Source organism: Budorcas taxicolor, chromosome 5 (genome assembly GCF_023091745.1).
Source record: "Budorcas taxicolor isolate Tak-1 chromosome 5, Takin1.1, whole genome shotgun sequence".
Lineage (NCBI taxonomy): Eukaryota > Metazoa > Chordata > Mammalia > Artiodactyla > Bovidae > Budorcas > Budorcas taxicolor.
This window is the reverse complement of record NC_068914.1, coordinates 103,784,612-103,808,632: the sequence shown is the minus strand read 5'-3', so window position 1 is coordinate 103,808,632 and position 24,021 is coordinate 103,784,612. Positions and strand designations below refer to the sequence as shown.

At 41.2% G+C, this 24,021-nt stretch overlaps 1 protein-coding gene across 1 annotated transcript; it reads right to left on the bottom strand.

Annotated features, from left to right (window-relative positions):
- Window positions 1-301: 301 nt before the first annotated feature.
- TESPA1 (thymocyte expressed, positive selection associated 1) lies at window positions 302-23,509 on the bottom strand. Its single transcript, XM_052641053.1, has 10 exons — window positions 23,347-23,509; window positions 21,842-21,884; window positions 17,895-17,944; window positions 16,970-17,023; window positions 16,182-16,218; window positions 15,805-15,903; window positions 10,621-10,829; window positions 8,083-8,888; window positions 6,455-6,563; window positions 302-513 (listed from the first exon to the last, which is right to left on the bottom strand). The coding sequence occupies exons 1-10, from the start codon at window positions 23,507-23,509 to the stop codon at window positions 302-304; spliced, it is 1,782 nt and encodes a 593-aa protein (XP_052497013.1).
- Window positions 23,510-24,021: the final 512 nt, after the last annotated feature.

Sequence of the window (24,021 nt, the reverse complement as noted above, 5' to 3'; positions counted from 1 at the left end):
GGGAATCCCACTGTAGATTGCACCAAGGTTTCAGAACCTGAAAGTGGGAATTGTCTTTCCTCATTTAGCTTGAGCCTTTTGAGAGTATTCCAGCAGCACCCTTGTTTTTCAAATATGATTATCCTTAAATCTACTAACTGCCCTAGGCAGTGTCAAAGCTTGAGAGAAAATTATTTGTCCAGGTTACCACTGTCCATATCATATGGATCATGTATTCTAATACCCACATAGAAAAACCAAAGTGCAAAGAAATGAAGCGACTGTTTAAGGTCTATCTCTGTGCATGCTGTTCATGACAGCATCAGGATGGAGATTCCAAGTCTCTCACTCTGGTCTTCTGTCTGGTGTACCGTCTTGCTTTTCTCTTACTGAGGTCAGGAGTTTGCAGGGCCAGGGAGCAGGAGCTGGATGTTGGAGGCTGTAGAGCCTCCTGTAAGGAGAGGTGGGAATTAGGCTCTTCTGTGAAGTCACTGCTGTCAGAGAATGTGCTGTGGGTGTGGTGGTGGTGAAAGCCTGCAATGGAAATTTAAAAGAAACACATCATGCTTTTTAAAAAAAACTGAAGTATAGCTAATTTACAAATGTTGTGTTAGCCTCAGGTGTACACCAGAGTAATGCAATTATATAAGTGCGCTTAGTTGCTTGGTCGTGTACGACTCTTTGCAACCCCAAGGATTGTAGCCCGCCAGGCTCCTCTGTCTATTCATGGGGATTCTCCAGGCAAGAATACTGGAGTAGGTTGCCATGCCCTCCACCAGGGAATCTTCCCAACCCAGGAATTGAACCCAGGTCTCCTGCATTGCAGGAGGATTCTTTACCACTGAATCACCAGGGAAACCCACACAGATGAATTCTTTTTATTATTTTACATTATAGGTTATTACAAGATATTGAATATATTTCTCTGTGCTGTGCAACAAGACCTTGTTGTTTATCTGTTTTATATACAGTAGAGTGTGTATTGGGCTTCCCAGGTGGTGCTAGTGGTAAAGAATTTGCCTGCCAATACAGGAGACGCAAGAACTGGTTCAGTTCCTGGGTCGGGAAGATCCCTTGGAGTAGGAAATGACAACCCATTCCAATATTCTTGCCTGGAAAGTTCCATAGACAGAGGAACTTGGCAGGTTACAGTCCATGAGGCTGCAAAGTCAAATGCAACTGAGCAACTGAGCATACACACATAGTGTGTATCTGTTAATCCTAGACTCCTAAATTACCTCTCCTGCTCCTTCATTACTCCCTTTGGTAACCATAACATTGCTCTCTGTATCTGTGAGTTTGTTTCTGTTTTGTAAGTAAGTTTTTTTGTATCACTTTTAAGATTCCACATATAAGTGATATCATATGATATTTGTCTTTCTCTTTCTGACTTATTTCAATTAGTATAATAATTTCTAGATCCATCCATGTTGCTGCAAATGTCATTATTTCATTCTTTTTAAAGGCTGAATGATATTTCACTGTATATATATACCATATCTTTTTTATTTATTCATCTGTCCATGGATATTTAGGCTGTTTTTATGTTTTGGCTTCCCATGTGGCACTAGTGGTAAAGAACCTGCCTGCCACTCCAGGAGACATAAAAGATGCAGGTTCAATCCCCGGGTCAGGAAGATCCCCTGGAGAAGGAAATGCCAACACACTCCAGTATTCTTGCCTGGAGAATCCCATAGACAGAGGAGCCTGGCTATGGTGCATAGCATTGCAGAGAGTCAGACACAACTGAAGAGACTTGGCAGGTATGCATGTTTTGGCTAGTGCCACTGGGGTGAATGTATTGTCTTGAATTAGAGGTTTCTCTGGGTATATGCCCAGAGGTAGGATTGCTTGATCATATGGTAATACTATTTTTAGTTTTTAAAGGAACCTCCTTACTGTTTTCCATAGCAGCTGCACCAATTTGCATTCCCACCAACAGTATAGGAGGGTTCCCTCTTATCCACACCCTCTCCAGCATTTATTTGTACTTTTTGATGGTGGCCATTTTGACCCATGTGAGGTGATATCTCACTGTGGTTTTGATTTGCATTTTCCTAATAATTAGCAATGTTGAGCAGCTTTTTGTGTCTTTGGAGAAATGTCTATTTAGGTCTTCTGCTCATTTTTGATTGGGCTGTTTGTCACATCGTGCATCTTCGAGACAACTGTAGGTACTGGAAACTTCTATACCCTACCTGGGGAAATGTTTCTTGCTACTACAAGTGATCTTTCAAGTTATTTGCAGCAGCAGCAGTGACATTAAAGAGTCATGTGACTTAGACTTTCTATTCAACTCAATGTTTAGAGTTATAAAATGTTTACCTATACTTTTATTCTTATTCTTTTGTATAGATTACTGAGCACTGCTGGAGAAAATGACAAAACCATTGCCAATCCATGTTCTGCAACTTGAGCTGAGCCCTAACATTATTCGCCAATTCAACTACTAATATATGTTTCTATTCTTCTTGTCCTTTCTCCATAGTGGTGATCTCAAACCTTTATGATCTTCCTCAGATTTCCTGCCTCACACTTTTAATGATGACCTGACAGGAAAAAGGGAGAAAAGAGTAAGCATACATTTCTTGACCTCCTCTCCAGATGACCAATGTAACTAGTCACGCCTGTCCTTTTTCATTTCCTCTCATCTCAAAGATCTGTACCTTAGTCCCTGGCTAAACCCTCCAAAAGTGCTTTGGATCTCAACTCATTCCCACTCTCCACTGACCTCACATCATCATTTCCCTACCCTCCTGAACCATGGTCCCCTGCACTCTATTGATTCTTTTCCTCCAGCAAATATACATGCTTAAAACTTCATCATCCTAGGGAAAAAAACACAAAACACTCCTTAGAGACTCTTGACCCTTTTATCTACTTTGATTGCATAGTTTCTTATTCATTTTTCACATTAATATTGTAAAGCCCTGTCACACAAATAAAAATACTCTTATCAAGTTTCCTAATCATTTTCTAGTGGAAAATCTAGTGGTATAATTGCACTGTCTTTCCTACTGGATATTTTATAGTATATGTTACTGAACACTACACCCCTCTTCTTGAAATATTATTTTTTTTGTTGTTCAGTCGCTCAGTCGTGTTCAACATTTTGTGGCCCTATGGACTGCAGCACACCAGGCTTCCCTGTCCTTCACCATCTCCTAGAGCTTGCTCAAACTCAAGTCCAGTAAGTCAGTGATGCCATCCAACCATCTCATCCTCTGTTGTCCCCTTCTCCTCCTGCCTTCAATCTTTCCCAGCATCAGGGTGTTTTCTAATGAGTTGGCTCTTTGCATCATGTGGCCAAAGTATTGGAGTTTCAGCTTCAGCATCAGTCCTTCCAATGAATATTCAGTGTTGATTTCCTTTCTAAAGTTACTGTGTTTCATTGAGTCTGATAAGCTATTGTTTGTAAGGCTTATAATTATTTTCAAGGAGGCAAGTATATGTATGTGTGTGTGTGTGTAGGACAAAACCGTATATCTTACAATTACATTGGCTGAAAATGCCAACTGTTAGACCCATTCTATTTCAGACATATTCAAATACAGCAAAATGTACATCTTAGAATAGGTGAAATACAGCATCTCTAACCATAAAACCTCCTCCTATAATGAAATCCCATCACCCTAGCAGAAAATAGAATTTATTACTTATTTGAATGTGTACCTCCTGAAAACTTCCTCTCTGGCAAAGCAATTCCAATCTTTCTGTATACCTGACTTCTAGCCAAAGATGGGGCATGTTTGAGAGAGGAACTGATGTGCTGTGTATTTCATGAATTGTGTAGAAAAGTATAGTCATATAGATTCTGCACAGCCTGCTTTGCTGGACATTTTGGCATTATCTTGTGTGAGGCTGACATCTGCTGGACAAGTAACACTTGGTCAGAGCTTTGTATTTTAGAGTAAAATTTTTGGCAGTGAAGCTTAGCTGTGGTGCATATACTCCACATTTTCTATTTAAATTTGGTAAGTTTGGCAGTTAACTTTCTTTTCAAATTTTGTATGCTGTGGCTGAGTCTCAGTGAGCTTTAGAATGAGAGCTTGACCTTGGGGGCATCTTTAATATGTGAAGATGAAGCCCTTTAATTAAATTAGTTGTTCCTAACCCTCACTGGGTGCCAGAATCACTGTCTGTGATAGACTGTTTATAAACATGGCCACAACAACCCTCCCATTCCACATGCCTTTTCACAGTGTGACTTTGCTACTCCTATTAAAAAGCTAAAGTATGTTTTCCTTCCTTTTGAATCTAGCTTGGCTTTGCAATTTAATTTGAGCAATAACATGTGGTTGAAGGGGCATTGTACAACTTACAACATATCCTTAAAAAGAGGCATTGCAATTTCAGTTTTTGCTGAACATTCTTCAGTTAAGACTACTGAAGAATGACTCAACTCCCATGGAGAGAGTACCTGGCTGACAGTGAGCACCAAGATTCAGTCCAAGGTCAGCACCATGAGGGCGAGCCCACTTTTGACCAGGGCCAGCCCAGTCAACTAGCCAAAAGCAGTTGCATAAGCAAAACCAGATGAGAAAAGCAGAAGAATCCCCCTAGCAAACCCACAAAATAGAAATTTATAAGTAAGTTGTTCTTTAAGTCACTACATTTTGGGTGGTTTATTATACAACAATAGATGCTTGATATCACTAGGAAAACTTTTAAAGAAGAATAAACAATAATAATGCCCAAGTTCAAATCTAAGAGATTTATATTTAATTCTATTAGGTGGAATCCAGGAAATAAAATATATTTTTTTAAAAAAGCTTGCAAGATTGGGAATCACTCATCTAAATATTTTATGCCCACAATTACTTTTTCTAAAATCTCATCATCATCTACAGCAGCAACATCATAACAGTTACTCCAATAAATCACATTTCTTTCACATACTCCTTATAAGGTTTCATAGGAACAAACAAAAGTTGATTTCTGCAAGATTACTGAGCTAGTAGGAGGTAGGTTATTTGACTTCATATCCTAAATTTTTTCAACTACACATAGTAGATTGCTGCTTCTGATATTTACCTCTTCTGTGAGTGACTGACAGCTACTAGTTATGTACCTGGAGATGAAGGTAATGGGCACAAGAGAAAATAAAGTGACTAGGGCCCTAAAACCACAGATAATTAGAATTAAAGGAGTTACAACCCACTCCAGTATTCTTGCCTGGAGAATCCCATGGACTGAGGAGCCTGGTGGGCTGCAGTCCACGGGGTCACAAAGAGTCGGACACGACTGTGACTTTACTTACTTACTTACTTAGACTCATAAAGACCTTTGTGATTCAGGACCAGTAACAATGAAATTTCAGTGTTAATCAAAATTTTGGTAAACAACTGGTTAATAATCAACAATTTGGTTAATAGTGGACTAGGAAGTGCAGTAAATAGGAATAAGACATCCAAAATGGAGGGAACCCTAAGCAAGATGATTCATTTACTTAATTCAAGAAAGATTTCAGTTCTTACTCTCTTGCCATAGTCTCTGTGGTCCTAGGGGAGAGGCAGTTGTAGCACCAGAAGACTAATTTCTGCTTAGTTTAAATACAAATCTTTAGCTAAAATTAAAAATAATAAAAAAATACCTCTGAAAGAGTTAATGCTTGAAATTCACATCCAGAGGAAAGACATTTTAGCTGCAGTAACTACCTATATAATATTCATGGTCCTTCTTTGAGGAGGGAAGGAAAGCTTATGTACATCTAACCCGAGCTGCAGGATGGACCTCATAGCTTAAATGAACACAGCTGTAAGACACATTAAGGAATTTGCCTCAGTCCTATGATTTAGGCTGATTAGAAAGCAGCTAAAAGCAGGTGTGAGGGTATAAATCTCCATGGTTGGTTTTCACCTGTTGCAAAACTACAATGCGTCTTAAACTTCAGTGTGCAAGCAAATCATCTAAGGGTCTTAGTAAAATTTGATTCATCAGATCTAGGATGGGGGAGGGCTGGGATCCCACATTTCTAACAATATCCCAAGTGATGCTAATACTGCTATTCTGCAGACTATATTTTGAATATTAAGGTAATACAGAATTTTCTCCCTGGACAACAGTTTTCAGACTGTGATCACCAAACCAACCACATCAACATCACTTGAGAACATGTTAGAGATGCAGATTTCCCAGGCCCTGTCCAGGGCCTATTCAATCAGAAACTCTGGCAGTGAGGACCCAGGCATCTGTAGTGCCTCAAGCCTTCCAGGAGATGTTGATGCTAAAGTCTGAGAATCACTGATTTCGAAAAGTATTTATCCAGCCATAATAGAATCACCCTACCTAAGAGCTTAAAAAAAAAAATCAGTCTCTGGGCTCCATATCAATTAAATTAGGAGGCAGGATGTGGGACACTTCATTGTGAGTATTTGTAAAAATTTCAACATGTGCTTGCAATGTGCGGCCCAGTTTGAGAACCAAGACAGACAGAGAGAGAGACAAAGAGAGACAAGAGATCCACTTCACTTACTTCTGGAGTCTTCACCAGCAAAAGTCTGGTAGAGGTGGTGATGTTCAGGTCTGCTGGGCCAGTGGCTCTCCTCCTCCTCACTGTTGCTTTGCACCTGTAACCGAGATCCCTGCAGAACTCAGTCAGCATGAGTGGTGGGGAAAAGTGCAGGACAGCAGGTGACTACGGGGGAAAGAGGCTGTGTTCTTGAGAAGCCTGGCCTCTTCTCTTGCGGTAGGAGCCTGGCAGTGAGGAAGGCAGGGCCAGCTCTACATTCAGTGAGAGGTGACACGCATGCAAACAGGACTGCAAGTCACCACAGCTTCTCTTTGTGGCAAGGGTTTGAGAGATTGTCCTTGAGATGCTGGCCCTTGATCATAGCACTGCCTACAGACCCAGGCAAGAGGAATCCCGAGTTTTAGAGAGTTCAGTGTCCACTTTGATATTGCACTACCCCTTCTAGACCATGCTCTGGATGCCCACAATCCCCTCCCCAGATGCAACTCAAATGGCCCCAAGCCTATTTCAGGGAAATGCATTGGTTTCACCTGGTGTCTGTTCTCTCAAGGCTGGCCTTTTCCTAAGGTGTGCACTCCTAGGCCTGAATGATGACTGGTAGATGGTTATATGCATTGATAGGGGGGTTGTGGGGGCTTCCCAGGTGGCGCTAGTGGTAAAGAACCCAGCTGCCAATGCAGGAGATGTGAGAGATGCAGGTTCAAGCCCCAGGTCAGGAAGATCCCCTGGAGGAGGGCATGGCAACCCACTCCAGTATTCTTGCCTAGAGAATCTCATGGACAGAGGAGCCTGGTAGGCTACAGTCCATAGGGTCGCAAAGAGTCGGACACGACTGAAGTGACTTAGCATGCATGCACACAGGCAGGGGTTTTGTGGTATTTGAATATGCCAGCTGGGGTGTTCACACATGGTGTGCAAAATCCCTTATGGTGCAGGACAGACATGGGTATGGGAAGAGAAGGAGATAGGCCAGGGCTGGGATGGCTCTGCCCACGCTGCCATGTTCTAGCACTGAAGTCCTAAGAGTGAGAATTCTAGATTTGAATCTGAACTTCTAGGTCTTCGTGGTTTTATACTTGCCAAGGTAGAAGAGATTTTATATAATCGTGTTTAGTCTAGTGTGTAACTGATCTCTATCTTTACTCTTGTGTGTATCCCACAGATGATAGGGTTGGTGTGTTTGATGGGAAAATCTAGTGAAGATCAGCCTGGAAGAGGAATTAGAAAAATGGTGACAAAAACTAGGCACTCTTAAGAAAATGGGTCTATTTCTCTTTCCTCTTCTTTCTATATTAATGTTGATTGATCAGTTGTATCTGACTCTTTGCAACTCCATGGACTATAGCCCACCAGGCTCCTCTGTCCATGGAATTCTCCATGCAAGAGTACTGGAGTGGGTAGCCATTCCCTTCTCTAGGGGATCTTCCCGACCTATGGATCAAACTTGGGACTCCAGCATTGCAGGCAGACTCTTTACCATCTGAGCCACCAGGAAAGCCACTTTCAAAGGTTTCTGAATGTAATTCAAGACTTGGTATATCTGACAAGGAAGATATACTTTAACCCAAGGGCAGGGATCCAGAATTCAAGGGCAGGAATGCCAACCTCCCCTTCACTTTTAACCCACTCACCTCCAAGTCCAAAGTGTCCTGCCACTGCTCAGTTAGAGATCGGTGCATTTCTGTTCTCTCTTGACTCTGTTTCCATTTCTGTCGGATGGTGGACAAATCCAGTGATTTAACCTTCTTGCCCATGGGATTCTTCTGAAACAGACTCCTTCTTGCTCTGCTCTTTCTTATCCAGAAGGCATCATCCTTGACTGAATGGGCTTCCTTACTGGTGGCCTGTAGCCCCCACAGCTCTGTCTTTACCTGTGCAGGGTCTGTGCTCCACTGTAGATCTGCTCTGGGCAAAGAATGTGAGCAACATGGTATCTTGAGGTCAGAATCCAGAGTTTCTGAAGGTTCTTGCCATGTGGACATCCCCTGCTGTGTTTCTTCTTTAAGGCAGAGAACACATGGACAGGAAGAAGTAGGCAGTTTTGTACCCTTGATAGGGTGCAAGGGATCTCCCTGTGGGCCTGGTCCAAACCCAGAGTCTTGCTGGAGGACCAACTTCTCTCCTCTCACTCTGTCCATCACTTCCCACACCACCTGGTCTAAACTGTTTCTTTTGGGAGTATGGTCGGGTGGCGATAGCCTATCTCGTGGGCATGTGTACAGGCACATTTTGGAGATGGCTTTCCGGAGGCGCTCTCTGGGTGAGTGAGGTTCAGGCTCTGGGGACAGAATCTTGATGGATGGCACATCAGTTGGGTTGCAATTCCAGAACATGTGGGATGGTGTGAACTTTTGGACAGGTGTCTTAGACACGTAGGAGTAGAGACAGAAGAAGGCATCTGCAGTGACGGCCAGTGTTTGCACTTGCTTAAACCTGCCTGAGTGCAAGGGATGAAGATGGTGAGTCTAGGAGGCATCAGAAAGTTACTTCTTGAATTTTTCCCTTCAACAGCTTTCCTAAAACTCAAAGTTCAGAAAGAAGATGCCGATTTCTCTACCAACATCTCTCCCATTTAGATTTATTAGACCTAGGATTCCCTTTCTTGACTTTTTGACTCTTTATCCCCAGTAGTCTAGAAATTAATTCTATACAGGATGAGGAACTTTTCCATATCTTGATTTAGCATATCTTTCTGCTGTTAGTATACAACGGCCTCTATCACTATGTTTGCTTCAGCAGTCCCCAACCTTTTTGGGACCAGAGACCAGTTCCACGGAAGACAATTTTTTCCATGGACTTGGGGTAGAGGGATGGCTTCAGGACAATTCAAATGCATAATGTTTATTGTGCCCTTTGTTTTTATTATTATTATGTTAACTCCACCTTAGATCATCAGGCATTAGATCCCAGAGGTTGGGGACCCCTGCTTTAGATGACAAACATGACTAAAAAAGGCAAAACTAACATTGTGTTCTTAGCAAGAAAAATGTAGGGTTATGGCATCTTTGATAGAAGCAAATTTGAGAGATAGCAATTACTAGGCAATGGACAAGGGTAGAGAAATCTAGATGGACTATATTATTTCTAATAGACTTTGCTTCTCAACGTGTGGTCAGTAGTTCAGTAGCACTGGCATTACTTGGGAACTTATGTAAATACAGAATCTCAGACTGTATCCCATGCATCTTAACAATATCCTTTCATAATTCATATGCACATCCATATTTGAAAAGCATGTGATAAACCATTTACCCATTAAACTGTAAGTGTCCTAAAGGCAAGATCATGTTCCTCTTGCCTAGCTGCTGTTTCCAGAATTTAACATCTGTACCTGGCACATAAAATACATTCAACAAAAACATCCTCAACCTTTAGGGTGCACAAGAATCATATAAAGTGCTTGTGAAATAATTCCACTGAAAATCCTTATTTCAGCAAGTGGAGCTCAAGAGTATAGTTTTACCAAATTTTAAAGTTGAGTCTGATACAAAGGATCTGAAACAACACTATCAAGAACACCATTATGATGGGGGGTGGGGGTGGGCTGTAAAAGAATATTATTTGAAATATATTCTAACATATGGAATAAAATAGAGTCTTTCATCCCTCATCAAAGTAGAGAGGTCCTCTCATATCTTTCTTCAGTATGGAGTTGCGACAACTTAAATCATTGTTTCCCTAGAGGTGGTAAGATTACACATAAGGATCATTGGTGTGCTTACTTAAATATTCCTGAGCCCTTCCTTCTGTGGAAGAAAAGCCAATGAATATGAATGCTTTATAAACTCCTGCACAATTTAATATAATTAACAGAACTTCTGTCCTAAATGGAAATTGTATTAATGTAATGGCTATAAATGGGGAACATTCACTAATTCCAACTGAGAAATAGAAAATGGTGGTAAGATTTAAAGACACCATTCCAATTTGATTCAGCAAAAAGGGAGAAGATCTAAAAGAAAATCACTGTGATACCAGGTCTCTTGAAAACTCTTCAAGAGAGAGAAGCAGAACTCTCCATTCACTGAAGACAACATAGGAAGAAACAGACACAGAAGACAAAAGGTCAAGAGAAGCTAACCAAGAGAAAGTAGGATTTAGAGCCATTGATCCGTGTTATGACTGGAGGTTGAGAGAGAAGTAGAGCACGGGTCTGTGCTAACACTCACTGGCCAGCATGAGGCAAGGGTCTTCCATCTCAATCCTCCGCACCTGGGACTTCAGGAAGAGCTGGAAATCAATGCCTTTGGCTTGAGAGGGGGTGGTGAAAAATCGAGCAGGGATTCGAGAAGTGTCTTTGTGGTCCTCCTGACCAAAGCCCAGGCTGAAAAGGACATCTTCCGCATCTTCCTGCACCTTGTCCAGAATCTCCGAGATGCTGAAAAGTGGGGGTTTGGGTAAACACAGGAAGCTTTGAGAAACAGGGTAATCCAGACTGTCTAATAAAAGTGTCAGGACACTGAGATACCTTTCCCATTTCTCTATCACTGCAACCCAGAAAAACTTTCACTTCTATGAATCTAAATTCTCTGTCTGAAACCTGGGAATTACAATCTGGCCTTGGTTTAAAAATTGAACATGATTCTATTAGAGTACTTCAAACAACTGATTACAATGATAACAGATGAATGAAAATTTGCTATGAGAGGGATCCGAAAAACCAAAATCAGTATAGTTGCAAAATGATCTGTGGTTGTGTTATTAACCAGTTCCCATTTGCTGTATGATATAGCTGGCTTTTGCCAAGTGCTTTGTCATTTGCTTACCAGCTTGTACCAGTGGTTGGTGGAACAACCAGGCAATGAGTGTGTAAGCAACATAGAACTCATTTTATTCTCACCCTGAGGATAAAATTTTATCAATACAGCTGTGTTAGGTAGGCCTGTTTGTAGCACAATTTCAGGATAGAATCCCTGCATCTGTAGATCAAACACTCTCTGTCTCCAACATCCATCTATGTGCAAATCATTGCAGCACCAGGCTGGTGACACAAGAGCTCACTAACAGTACATTCCAAACATCAGTGAGAGTAGGGGAGCTGTGAATTATTTGAGGCTTTGACTAATCACTGTTAATCTCTTCAGAGAAGATGCCGGTGTTCAAAACTGAGATCATCTTGTTTAAGTAAAAGCTGGATAATTGGAATCCCTGGCTCTATTCTTGTGCGTTTCTCCTAACTGCTAATTTCATCTCCATGATCCCGAGTTTCCTTATCTGAATTGTCGTCATAAGACTAGATCCCTGAGGAGGAAGGAGATCAAGGTGGCAGAGAAGGAAGATGCTGAGCTCACTGCCCTCAGTGAACACACCAAAACATACATCCACACAAGGAGCAGTTCTTGCTGAAAACAAACTGGATGGAGACTGGCAGAAAGACTCTTTGACAACCAAGGCTATAAAGAATGATCTACATGGAAGTGGGTAGGAAGACAAGAGAAATGATCAGGTCAGGATCTGCATCCCTAGGAGGGGACAAAGAGGAGGAGGGAGGTCCCAGAGGCTCAGAGATCCTCCCTGGGGAATGTATGATTCAAACTACAAATTGGGCACCAAAGCCCTCGAGTGTGATGCTGGGCAGAGGAGTCCCATTCGCTAGCTTGAAAACCAGTAGGACTAACAGGAGGGCAATAAGAACCGTGCTCGCAAAGATTATGCCCACACTTGCTTACTCGTGAAACAGGGATGAGGAAGCAGATTCAATGTGTCTGGGACTCTGGCCAGCTTCCTGAAACCTACACTGAGCATCCCTCCAGCTCTTCTCTCTAGCTAGTGCAGTGCTCCACTAGGATGGAGGCTGCCATTTGTGAAGACAGTGTGTAGCTGTCAGGGATGGAGCTAGCTTGGACCTGGCACTACATCTGAAAGGGGTGATGGCAGCCATTAGTGTTGCTCCCAGAGAAGGTAGATCAAGAATGGGCTGAAACTCTAACTGAATTTGCCAGAACTTCTCCAGAGTGTGCCCTAGCCTGCATTGGGTACCTGCTCTGGCCCTTCTTGCTCTAGCACTGTTCTCCTCCAGGGCAAAGGTACCAAACCTGGGATAGGGGAGAGCACACACTAAAAGGGAAGGGAATCAGCTCAGACCTGACCCTCAGAAATCCTGCTCCAAAAACTTAGGACACCATCTTGCCCTGGATAGGGAACTGTCAGTCACTGAGCACAGAAGCCCTGGCTCACACCTAACTTTGGCTCTAGCCAATGCCCTCATCCCCCCATCTCTAGCTGCACTTTCCACTAAGGTGATAGTTCCCAGCACACTCTGGGGGAAGATGTGACTTGTGCTCATTTCAGATACAGCTCTTTTATAAAGCTACAGTCATCAAAGTAGTATGCTACTGGCAAAAAAAACAGACATACAGATCAATGGAACAGAACAGAGTCCAGAAATATACCCATGCATGTATAGTCTAATAATCCATGATAAATGGGGAAAGAATATACAATGGAATAAAAGACAGTTTCTTCAATAAATGCTGCTAGGAAAACTGGACAGCTGCATGTAAAATAATGAAATTAGAACATTTTCCTACCCCATATAAAAAATAAACTCAAAATGAATAAAGACAGTTCCATAAGAACAGAAACCATAAAACTCCTAGAAGAAAACACAGGCAGAACACTCTTGAACATAAATCACAGCAAAGTTTTTTTTGATCTGTCTCATAAGGCAAAGGAAACAAAAGCAAAAATGAACAAATGGGACCTGATTAAACTTAAAACATTTTGCACAGCAAAGGAAATAATTTACAAAATGAAAAGAAAACCTACTGAATGGGAGAAAATATTTTCAAATGATATGACTGATAATGAGTTAATATAAAATGAATACATAGCTCATACAACTCATATCCAAAAAACTGAAGAACCTAATTAGAAAAAGGGCAGAAGACCTGAATAGATATTTTCCCAAAGAAGAGATATAGATGGCCAATAGGCATGAAAAGATGTTCATCATTGCTAATGATTAGAAAACTAAAAATCAAAACTACACCTCACACTGGTCAGAATGGCCATCATGAAAATGTCTACAAACAATACATGCTGGAGAGGGTATGGAGAAAAGGGAACTTTCTTGCACTGTTGGTGGGAATATAAATGAACACAACCACTATGGAGAACAGTATGGAGATTCCTTAAAAAGCTAGAAATAAAATTACCATATGACCCAACAATCTGCTACTAGGCATTTATCCTGAAAAGTGAAAGTGAAAGTGAAGTCGTGTCTGACTCTTTGTGATCCCTTGGACTGTAGTCTACCAGGCTTCTTTGTCCATGGGATTTTCCAGGCCAGAGTACTAGAGTGGGTTGCCATTTCCGTCTCCAGGGGATCTTCCTGACACAGGGATCGAACCCAGGTCTCCTGCATTGCAGGCAGACGCTTTACCCTCTGAGCCATGCAAGCATTTATCCTGAGAAAACTGTAATTGAAAAAGACACATGTACCAAAAGGTTCACTGCAGCACTGTTTACAATAGCTAGGCCATGGAAGCAACCTAGATGTCCATCAACAGAAGAATGGGTAAAGAAGTTGTGGTATATATAGAGATACCCTAACCCTAACAACTATAGGTTACTTGTGGTATATATATAGTGGAATATTACTCAGCCATAAAAAGGAATGCATTTGAGTCAGTTCTAATGAAGTGGATGAACCTGAAGCCTATTATACAGAATGAAGTAAGTCAGCAAGAGAAAAAAAAATATTAACACACACACACACACACACACACACACACTCACACATATATGGAACCTATTGGCAGAGCAGCAATGGAGATGTAGACATAGAGAACAAACCTGTGGACACAGGGCAAGGAGAGGGTGGGATGAATTGAGGGAATAGCATGGAAATACGTACATTATCATACGTAAAATAGCCAATGAGAATTTGCTCTAAATCAAAAGTTCAAACCTGGTGCCCTGCGACAACTTAGTGGGGTGAGAGGTGGGAGGGAGGTTCAAGAGAGGGGGGATGTATACCAATGGCCGATTCATGCTGATGTGTGGCAGGAACCAACACAATATTGTAAAGCAATTATTCTCTAATTAAGAATGAATAAATTAAAAACAAGAAAATCAAGGGAAAAAAGATGTGGTATATATCGGCCATAAAAAAGATTGAAATAATACCGTTTGCAGCAACACAGATCTAGAAATTATTATACTAAGTGAAGTAAGTCAGAGAAAGATAAATATCATATGATATTACTTACATGTGGAATCCAAAAAAATGATACAAACGAACTTATTTACAAAATAGAAATAGACTCACAGACATAGAAAACAAGCTATGGTTACCAAAGGGGATAGCAAGGGATGTGAGATGTTAGGAGTTTGGGATTAACACATATATGCTACTATATATACAATGGGTAAACAATAAGGACCTACTATACAACACAGGAAACTATACTCAATATCTTGTAATAACCTATAATAGAAAAGAATTTGAATAAGAATATATATATATATATGAATCACTTTGCTGTACATTTGAAGCATTGTAAATCAAATGTACTTCAAAAAAAAGTTTTCTTTTAAATGCAGACATTTGAGTCTTACCCCCAGAGATTCTATGTTAACTAAATTGGGGTGTAAGGCTCAGTGAATACAAATCACTAAAAATAGTAAATAAGCTAATAAGTCTGAGAACCAGGTTTGAGATTCAAACTTTGACTCCAAATTCCGAACAATTTTTATAATAGCACACTAGTTCTCATCATTTTCCACCTTGTTTTAGAGTTATTGGTGCGTATTTTTTTTCACCCTATAGAATTGTTGAGCTCATGCAGGCAAAATTTTTATCTGCTTAATTTTCAAATTCCATACAGTCATTGCCTGGCCTGCATTTGGAGATACAAAATTGCTTGAATGAATCAATATTTTATCACCTCAACTGATCAATCAATTAATGGATACACTTATTGATTATTTTGTTGTTGTTTAGTCACTAAGTCATGTCCAACTCTTCGCGACCCATGGACTGCAGCATGCCAGGTTTCCCTGTCCTTCACTATCTCTGGGAGTTTGCTGAAACTGATATCCAACTGATTGTTTACTGAGAACTTATTATAAGTTCGGGAAATGTGATGGGACCAATATTACACTTCCTGGGGTACAAAGTTCAGGGCAGGAGACACCTGCATTTTACACACAGCAACCAGCTCTGAGTAGTAGATATCTGTGCATCCCTGCTATTCTTGAAGCACACTGTGACCCTTGTCAAGTATGTGACTGCATAAAAGCACTAGTAATAATATATCCCAGAAAAAAACTGGCAATGGTTCTAAGTTCCAGTCTCTTCTGCCTCTCATCTTCCCTGACCTTATACCCCTGCCAAACTTGGTACCTACCTTGAACTAGTCTTGTTGGTCCCACCAGTCATGCTGCTGGAAGCCAAACTGCAGCCAAGATCTAGTAGCTGTCCGGGCCGGGATGTCTCCAGGAAGCTCCTGCAGGGATCAATGCTGAAGACATAACTAATCTTGTGAGCAGTCAGTCTGTACTCTGGCTTCTAGATATGCCCTGCAGGGCACAGTCACTCCCTGCTGGGTATGTTTGAACCATCTACTGTAAAAACTGAATCTATGGTCTCATTTCTGGTTGGAAATTTCACTCTCAATTGCAAAACTGCAGCTCTTTGTTTTTAATCTCTTGGACTCTGACGCTCACCCCAGTTCAGTAGCTCCTGAAGGAGGTATCACTCAGCCTGGCTGAAACTAACACTTACCTGGAGTAGAGTTTGCTGCTGGCGGCCAACAGTGTGGCTGGACAAGTAAGAGAAAGACAGAGTTAGAAGGGGAAATGAAAATCATCTGAGCTGCCCCTCTGAACTGAAACCTCGGCCCCTTCTGTTCCTCTCTGCTACTACTATAGGCCCGTAAACCCTATGAACCCTATGCTTTAGGAAAGTATATGAAGATTATCAAACATAGACCTGGAAGGGGGACAAACATGGCAGAGAAAAACTGGCCCCGAGCCTCTGAACTTCTGAACTGTGCCTGGTGTCCAGACAAGAGTTTCTCTGACCTGAGGAGGACAGAGTCATTCAGGCCCGCAGGCTAGTGCTCCTGTCTCACCACATGGGTCTCTTAGGGTCCCAGAAGACACAAGTGGGTTGCTGTACTTCCATCCTTCACTTCAGCCTTTGTCTTCCTCCAATGTAATCTCTCTCTTACATGCAGTACTCAGGCTGCTTGAGGCTTCTATATAGAAAACTATTTCAAAGATGTCTGGGCAGCCAACTTTATGGTGATTTTATGTATTATCTTCCTAGGGGCCAAAGGAAAGCTCCAATGATGAACCAGTAAATGTCTTGATAGACTGGTGAGCAGACATTTCTGGGCATGTGATGCTTTCTGAGGTTTCCATTAGATCATATGGGATTGCTTTTTCCCTGCAGAGAAGATGCCAGGGATGGGCTGCTTCTTTCTACAGTTCTCCCCTTCCAGTCTATCTTCATTCATCCAGTGGATAGCCGCTTCTTCAATCCCAACCTCGGAGAGCTGTGCCACTTACCCTCTGCTCCAAGGCTCAAGTCATCTTCAAAGCTGGTTCCATGGCTGGGGCACCCTATCAAATAATGAGGCAAGGGCTGCAGAAAATCAGGCTTGGACTCACACACATGCTCACACACTTATATACACATCTATAACCACACAATTACATCACACATCCACACATTTGCAAAACAACCCCAGCCATACATATACTAAAATCACATTCATAATTCTGATTAAAAATAATCGTGTAAAAATTTTTTGTTTTGTAAAATTACCTATAATTAATCTGTTCCCAAATCTCATAGTCATGTACACAGTCCTTTATCAAAGAATTAGCACATGTGGGTATGCACTCAGACACATAAACACATATACACAGACACACATTTTATAAAGCTCTTTTTCCATAGCAGTGATTATTAGCTGCTGCTGCTGCTGCTAAGTCGCTTCAGTGGTATCCGACTCTGTGAGACCCCAGAGATGGCAGCCCACCAGGCTCCCCAGTCCCTGGGATTTTCCAGGCAAGAACACTGGAGTGGGTTGCCATTTCCTCCTCCAATGCATGAAACTTAAAAGTGAAAGTGAAGTTGGTCAGTTGTGTCCAATTCTTTGTGACCCCATGGACTGCAGCCCACCAGGCTCCTCCACCCATGGGATTTTCCAGGCAAGAGTACTGGAGTGGGGTGCCATTGCCTTCTCTGATTATTAGCTGAGCAACCACTAACAGAAGATAACCTTTGAGGACTAGTCAGCCTGTGGGGTCTCAGCCAACACTATCTTCTGGGCCTCCTGAATTGCCTTATGACCATTATAGGTGTTCTGCAGGCAGTGAGGAGGTAGCATCTTATGCACTCATATGCATGTGCATGTACACACACACAGAGTGCTATCACTGTCTAAGGAGGATGAACAGGAGAATAAAGACTAGAGCCTCTACTTACCATTGTAGTTCAGCTGTCCTGCTTCCTCAAAAAACCCTTCTTCAGAGTATCTAAAAACCAAAAAGAAACTCACAGGTTTAAATCACTACATTTTCAAAGGGGCTTTTCTTCAAATATCTCCCACAAGTTTGTATAATTTTCTAATGAGAGTCATTAGTATTTAAATCACTTTTATATTCAAGAAAATGGAGAATGAAGATTTGATTGACAAATCCATAGAGGTAGTCAGAGGGCCCCATATTTTAAATTGGGCTGCCATCATGCTGACCACAGTGCCCCAAGTCAGCTTAGCAATAATTCTTCAGAAGCTAGAAAAGAAAGAATATGGAAACAAAACTGGAGAAATCTATTTACAGAAGCAGGGGTTTGGGTGCCATAAACTTTCCATTACAAATGCAAATATTGAGACTAAGAAAAAATCTTTTAGGAGATCATCTTATTTACCCACCTCTCCTTCCTTTCCTCTGAGCTCCTTTCTTGGTGAATATCATGTCTTTCAGGAAGCAGTAGGAACGGCATTTTGGTTAAAGATTATGTTTCTACATTTTGAGATATGTGCTTTATCAAACATTCACTATCTCCACAAGAACAGATGAAAGTCAGCATACATAGTAGTGAGAAACAACTTAAACAAGGGAGAAATTCACTGAAACAAATGAACGAAGTTGTCTATGAAAAAGCTTTGAATGGGGAACAGAGTACCTGGATTCTAGTCCTGGCTCCTTGCTGCTGCTTTGTTGTCAAATATATTAAGTAAGGGGATTTAGAGGCCTAGATATTATCGTTTTCTAAGTTCACTTTGAGCACTGATGTGTTATGAGTTTTATAGTTGGCTTTCCTGAAAGTTTTAAAAACGGAAGTTGCACATGATGCTTTGAATATAATCTCAAATTGAGGCTGGAATAGAGGGGAATTGCTAAAGCGAATTAACAGGGAAACTGACTGGAAAGCAGCCATTGGAGCTGTTCTTAAATAAGTCTTCTTTATTCAGTGATCCAGGCAGCTCTCAGGCTATCAGAGTATCAGTTCATGAAATGTTTCGTAATGAAAATGGGCTTACAGACACAGTACAACAAACTATGGTTAATTTTACAAAATAAATCACTATATATTACTGGTACTTTCCTTTAAATAGTGAAAAAATCAACAATATTTTCTAAAATCTGGATTTTTACATGTCCTCATAAGAAAAACATCAATGTGTGTTATAAAATGTAGAATTATACTCAAGGTAATTAAGAATGGGTAACTCTAATAAACACAATTAGAACTACAAATATATACTTTTGTTCCTAATATATAATTGCATAAAAACATATGTTATAATACAACAAACCTGTGTTAGTACATAGAACATCACAAATACTAGTATAAATTAATATTTCCTACTACTATTAAAGACATTATGGTAGCTGATGCAGTCAGCTACTAGAATGACAAGATCTACTGTTGTATTTAATGCTTGCACTGTCAGTACACAGTAATGCAACTGCTAAAGCCCACTATTAATATGACTACAATAAAACACACTATTGTTGCATTTCTAGGTATGCATCAATGGAAATGCCTGTATATATTCACCAAAAGAAATAATATATATAATAACCCAGAATCAGGAGACTCCCAAATCTCTAGTTATTGTAAAGTAGATAATTTGCATGATGGATAGATAGTCAGGGCTACACAATGAAAAAGCAGGACCTATTGCTGGATGAAAATGCGTGGATGAACATCACAAACTTAAGGCTGAACAAAAGAAGCACACACACAAAAATGCATATAGTATGATTCCCTTTATATAAAGTTTAAAAAGTACAAAACTTATCTATGATGCTACAAGTCAAGGTACTGGTTACCCTTGGAAGTAGGACAGTGAACGGAAGGGGACACAAGGGGCTTCTGGAGTGCAGGCAATGTTTCACTTCAGATTTTTCAGATTTCATCACTCTATTCCCTTTGAGAAAATTTACTGAACCATATGGTTAATCCTCACTTATTTTTCGGTAAATATTTTATACTTCAATGTGATTTATACTGCTCTTATTTTAACAGGTTTTTTTTTTGAGGTACAATTGATATACAAGGAACAGCACATATTTAACATGTATAACTTGATAAGCTTGGACATATGTAAACACTTGTGATACCATCCATCACCAATCGAGGAAACAGACATATCCAACAATTCCCAGGGTATCTTCATTTCCCTTTGACTTTTTTTTTTGAAATAAGAACACTTAACATGAGATCTACCATCTAAACAAATTTTGAGGTGCCCAATACCATCTTGTTAACTACAGGCACTACGTTGTACAGCACTGGTCGCTAGAATGTATTCATCTAACATAGCTGGAATTTATATTCATTGAGTTGTACAATTTATCTTAAAAATAAAAATTCTACTGATGTGTATACTACAATAAAATTTACATTAAAATACCACTGATAAAATTCCTTATTTGTCCAAAACAAAATTTGGTAACACAAGATTTGTTGGATACGCATCCTTTGTTTCTGTTTTCTAGTTGTGCTCTAGCAGGCATTTCTATAGTCTATATACGAGGACCAGCTCAGGCTGACCCTTGCTTTTCTATGTGTACGTGGGATACACAGCAGAAGTATGGACAAAAGCCTGGATCTGTTGATGTCTTCTCACTGAGAATGATGGTCTGACATTTCACAGCCCTCATCCAAGTCCCAGGCCTTTCATGAGTTATTGCTTAGGACATAAAATCAGTGACTAGACACTAGACCCAGGGCCTGCTCCTCTCCCTATTTGCATTGAAAGGTCCCTTAGCATCATTTCACTCTGACATAGAAGGGCCAAGTTACTGCTCTTCCTATATACCCAATTCATAAACAAAGAGTACAAAGGAGTATTGAACTGTGGGAAGCATTTTAAATCCTGGGACAGTTCTTACACACCCAAACCTGCAAGCATTCCCATTAACATCATCCCTTTAATTCCCTGTATTTTGATTACACTTAATTGACTTTTGAAGTCAAAAAATTTTGAACCAGATTATGACAATCAATAAAGACAATATGTTTAATAAACAACAACAACAACAACAAAAAAACACAAAATAAATCCTTCCTGGCCTTACCTCCCAGGGCAGAGTTAAAATAAACAACCTTGGATTATGCAGTGCTATTTATTTCCTACCAAATCAATCAGGATGGGTTTATTTTTATGTTAATAAACAAGTTTAGATGAAAGGCTATATCAAGCTTGAGACATTTCTGGAAAGGAAATAAAGAGCAAGCAGTAGTTTTTAAGTTCTGAGAATTCATTATCACACAAGTGATCACACTTAAACAGGTCACAGAGGCTTTCCCTCCGTGTCTGAGTAGACTGAGCCGAAAATGGGACAGCCTGTTGGGGGTGTGGGGCCTCAAATGTTAAGAGTTTCTCAGGAAAGAAATGCTATAATCTGAAGCCCCTATTCCACTTAGTCAATGCTTTGAATAACCAGGGTAAATGCTTAGCCCTTCCTGTGTTCTGTTGTAGAAATAAACAGTATAATGATTCATAATGATGAATTACTCTGATTATAAGAACAGTTAGGTTTTTAACTCCTCTTCTGTCATGCAGTCTAAGACTCCGATCCAAAGGGAAAAGTAATGGAGCAGGGGTCTGGAAATTAGCTGTCATTCACTATGGCTGCCAATTTCCATCCTTCTTGGTTTTAGACCAGATCCAGTCTGTGTTTCCAGACCTTCAGTGTTTCCAGACCTTCACCCTAACTTAGTCTCAGCCCAGAGAGGCACTTGACTCACAGCCCTAACCCCCACACTCACCCAATTCTTTACAGACCCCTCTCACTCATTTCAACCTCACTTCTAATTATTAGGCCCAATTAAAATTCATGTCCCTGTCTCTGAGTCCTCCAGTCAGGACACCCAACCATCAACCATGCTCAACACACCCCTTTGCTGGCACTTACCCACAATCTTGAAGCCAGTCTTCAATCTTGTTGATTGGATTTCCTAGAAAAGTCAGATATTGGATCACTGTGGGGACTGAAGGATATCAGACTTCCTCCCTGGAACTCACCCTGTTCCACAAATTTATCCTTATTCAAGCCACCTCATGAACCCTTTATATTCCCATAAAACTTTCCCTTAAGATATAAGAGTGATATGCTGCTGCTGCTGCTAAGTCACTTCAGTCGTGTCCGACTGTGTGACCCCATAGACGGCAGCCCACCAGGCTCCCCCATCCCTGGGATTCTCCAGGCAAGAACACTGGAGTGGGTTGCCATTTCCTTATCCAATGCATGAAAGTGAAAAGTGAAAGTGAAGTCACTCAGTCGAGTCCGACTCCTAGCAATCCCATGGACTGCAGTCCACCAGGCTCCTCCATCCACGGGATTTTCCAGGCAAGAGTACTGGAGTGGGGTGCCATTGCCTTCTCCGCAAAAGTGATATACCCATGTAAAAAAAACAGTGAACATCTCTTTTCTCTTGGCCTCTGTGCCCTCTTTCTCCCAGAAACTTGGGAAATATCCCAAGGTTTGGGAACAGAGGTAGATTCTTCTGTTTAAAGAAAAAAGAAAGAAAAAACAAGAAAACCCAGCACAATTTTGCTTTTGTCCTTTTTGTTTCCTGTCAAATAAGCAAAGGTAGGCTTATTTACATAAGATTTCTTTTTTATTTTTCAATCATGTCTATAGCATCATTTGAACCTCCAAGAAGTTCTGAGAGGCATGTGGAAAAGGTACTATTACTATTTCAGGCACTAATACTTCAATTATCAAATATGTCCTAGAGGAGTGAGTGGCTTGCCAAAGGTCACATCGGCAACTGAGCAGCAGCCAGAGTCCAGGCGCCAAGACTGAGTGTAGCTTTGTCACACAGACAACAGAGAAACACTCCAAACATTCACAGAGATCCCCGGCCTGGGGTCCTCACAGCTGCTCAAGATGACGCAAAGTGTGCCTATTCCTCTTTCTCAATCTTCTGCCCTTTCTTTCCTACACAATTCATACCTGATGTTACTGTCTTCATGGTCTTCCCTTGAGCTCATTTAACCCAGTCAAAATGAGCCACACGGAGTGAGAGTGAAAGCCACTCAGTTGTGTCCAACTCTTTGCGACTCCATGGACTATACAATTCGTGGAATTCTCCAGGCCGGAACACTGGAGTGGGTAGCCTTTCCCTTCTCCAGAGATCTTCCTAACCAGAGGATCAAACCCAGGCCTCCCTCACTGCAGGCGGATCTTTTACCAGCTGAGCCACAAGGGAAGCCAAGAATACTGGAGTGGGTAGCCTTTCCCATCTCCAGAGGATCTTCCCAACCCAGGATTCGGACCGGGATCTCCTGCATTGCAGGCGGATTCTTTACCAACCGAGCTATCAGGGAAGAAACTGGGGACCCTCTGCTTGCACGGCAGACCTGGGCATCTGCCACATATTCCCTATCACAAGCCTCTCTGTTTGGCCTCCTTACCTTCCTGGAAAACGTCATCCAGGCCAGAGGGCTCGGCATCTGGGGCATTCTGCAGGGCTGCTGCAGCCTCTTCCTCCAGTACCTGGGTCTGCCAGTGCCGGCTCTGACGGAGCCAGGCCCTGCGTCTCTCCCAGGACGTGGGGCTCAGTACAGAGCCCTCCATGGCGCCGCTTCAGACTTCAGGGCCTCTGGCCACAGAGACGCTATCCTGAGAATTGGAACACAGTGATACACTGTCATCCTGTGTTCAGAATCCACCACCCCCAGGGTTGCCCCCACATTTTCCCAGCTCTGCACAAAGGAGCATAACCCTCTGCCTATTCAGGAGCTGGGAGGAGATGTCTGTTTCTTCAAAAAAAAAAAAAAAAAAAAAGGAATGCTCTGAACAACTTAAACACCAGGGCAAGGCTTTCAAATCTGGAAACTTGAAACATCGTATGATTTAAGGGACAATGAGAAAGGGCTGCCTCTCATGATAGGTGAGATGCTGTGTTAGAAAACATTTTCTTTAATTCTTAAGAATTTTGTCTCCCAGAATATTCCATTGAAATGAAAATATCTTTAAATTTTCAACATATAAATTTCACTTTATTTGATCTTCATGAAGATATATGAAAGGAGAAAAATTAGATCTCAAAGGTTAAACCAGTTCTCTAAAGGTCTCACAACCAGGAT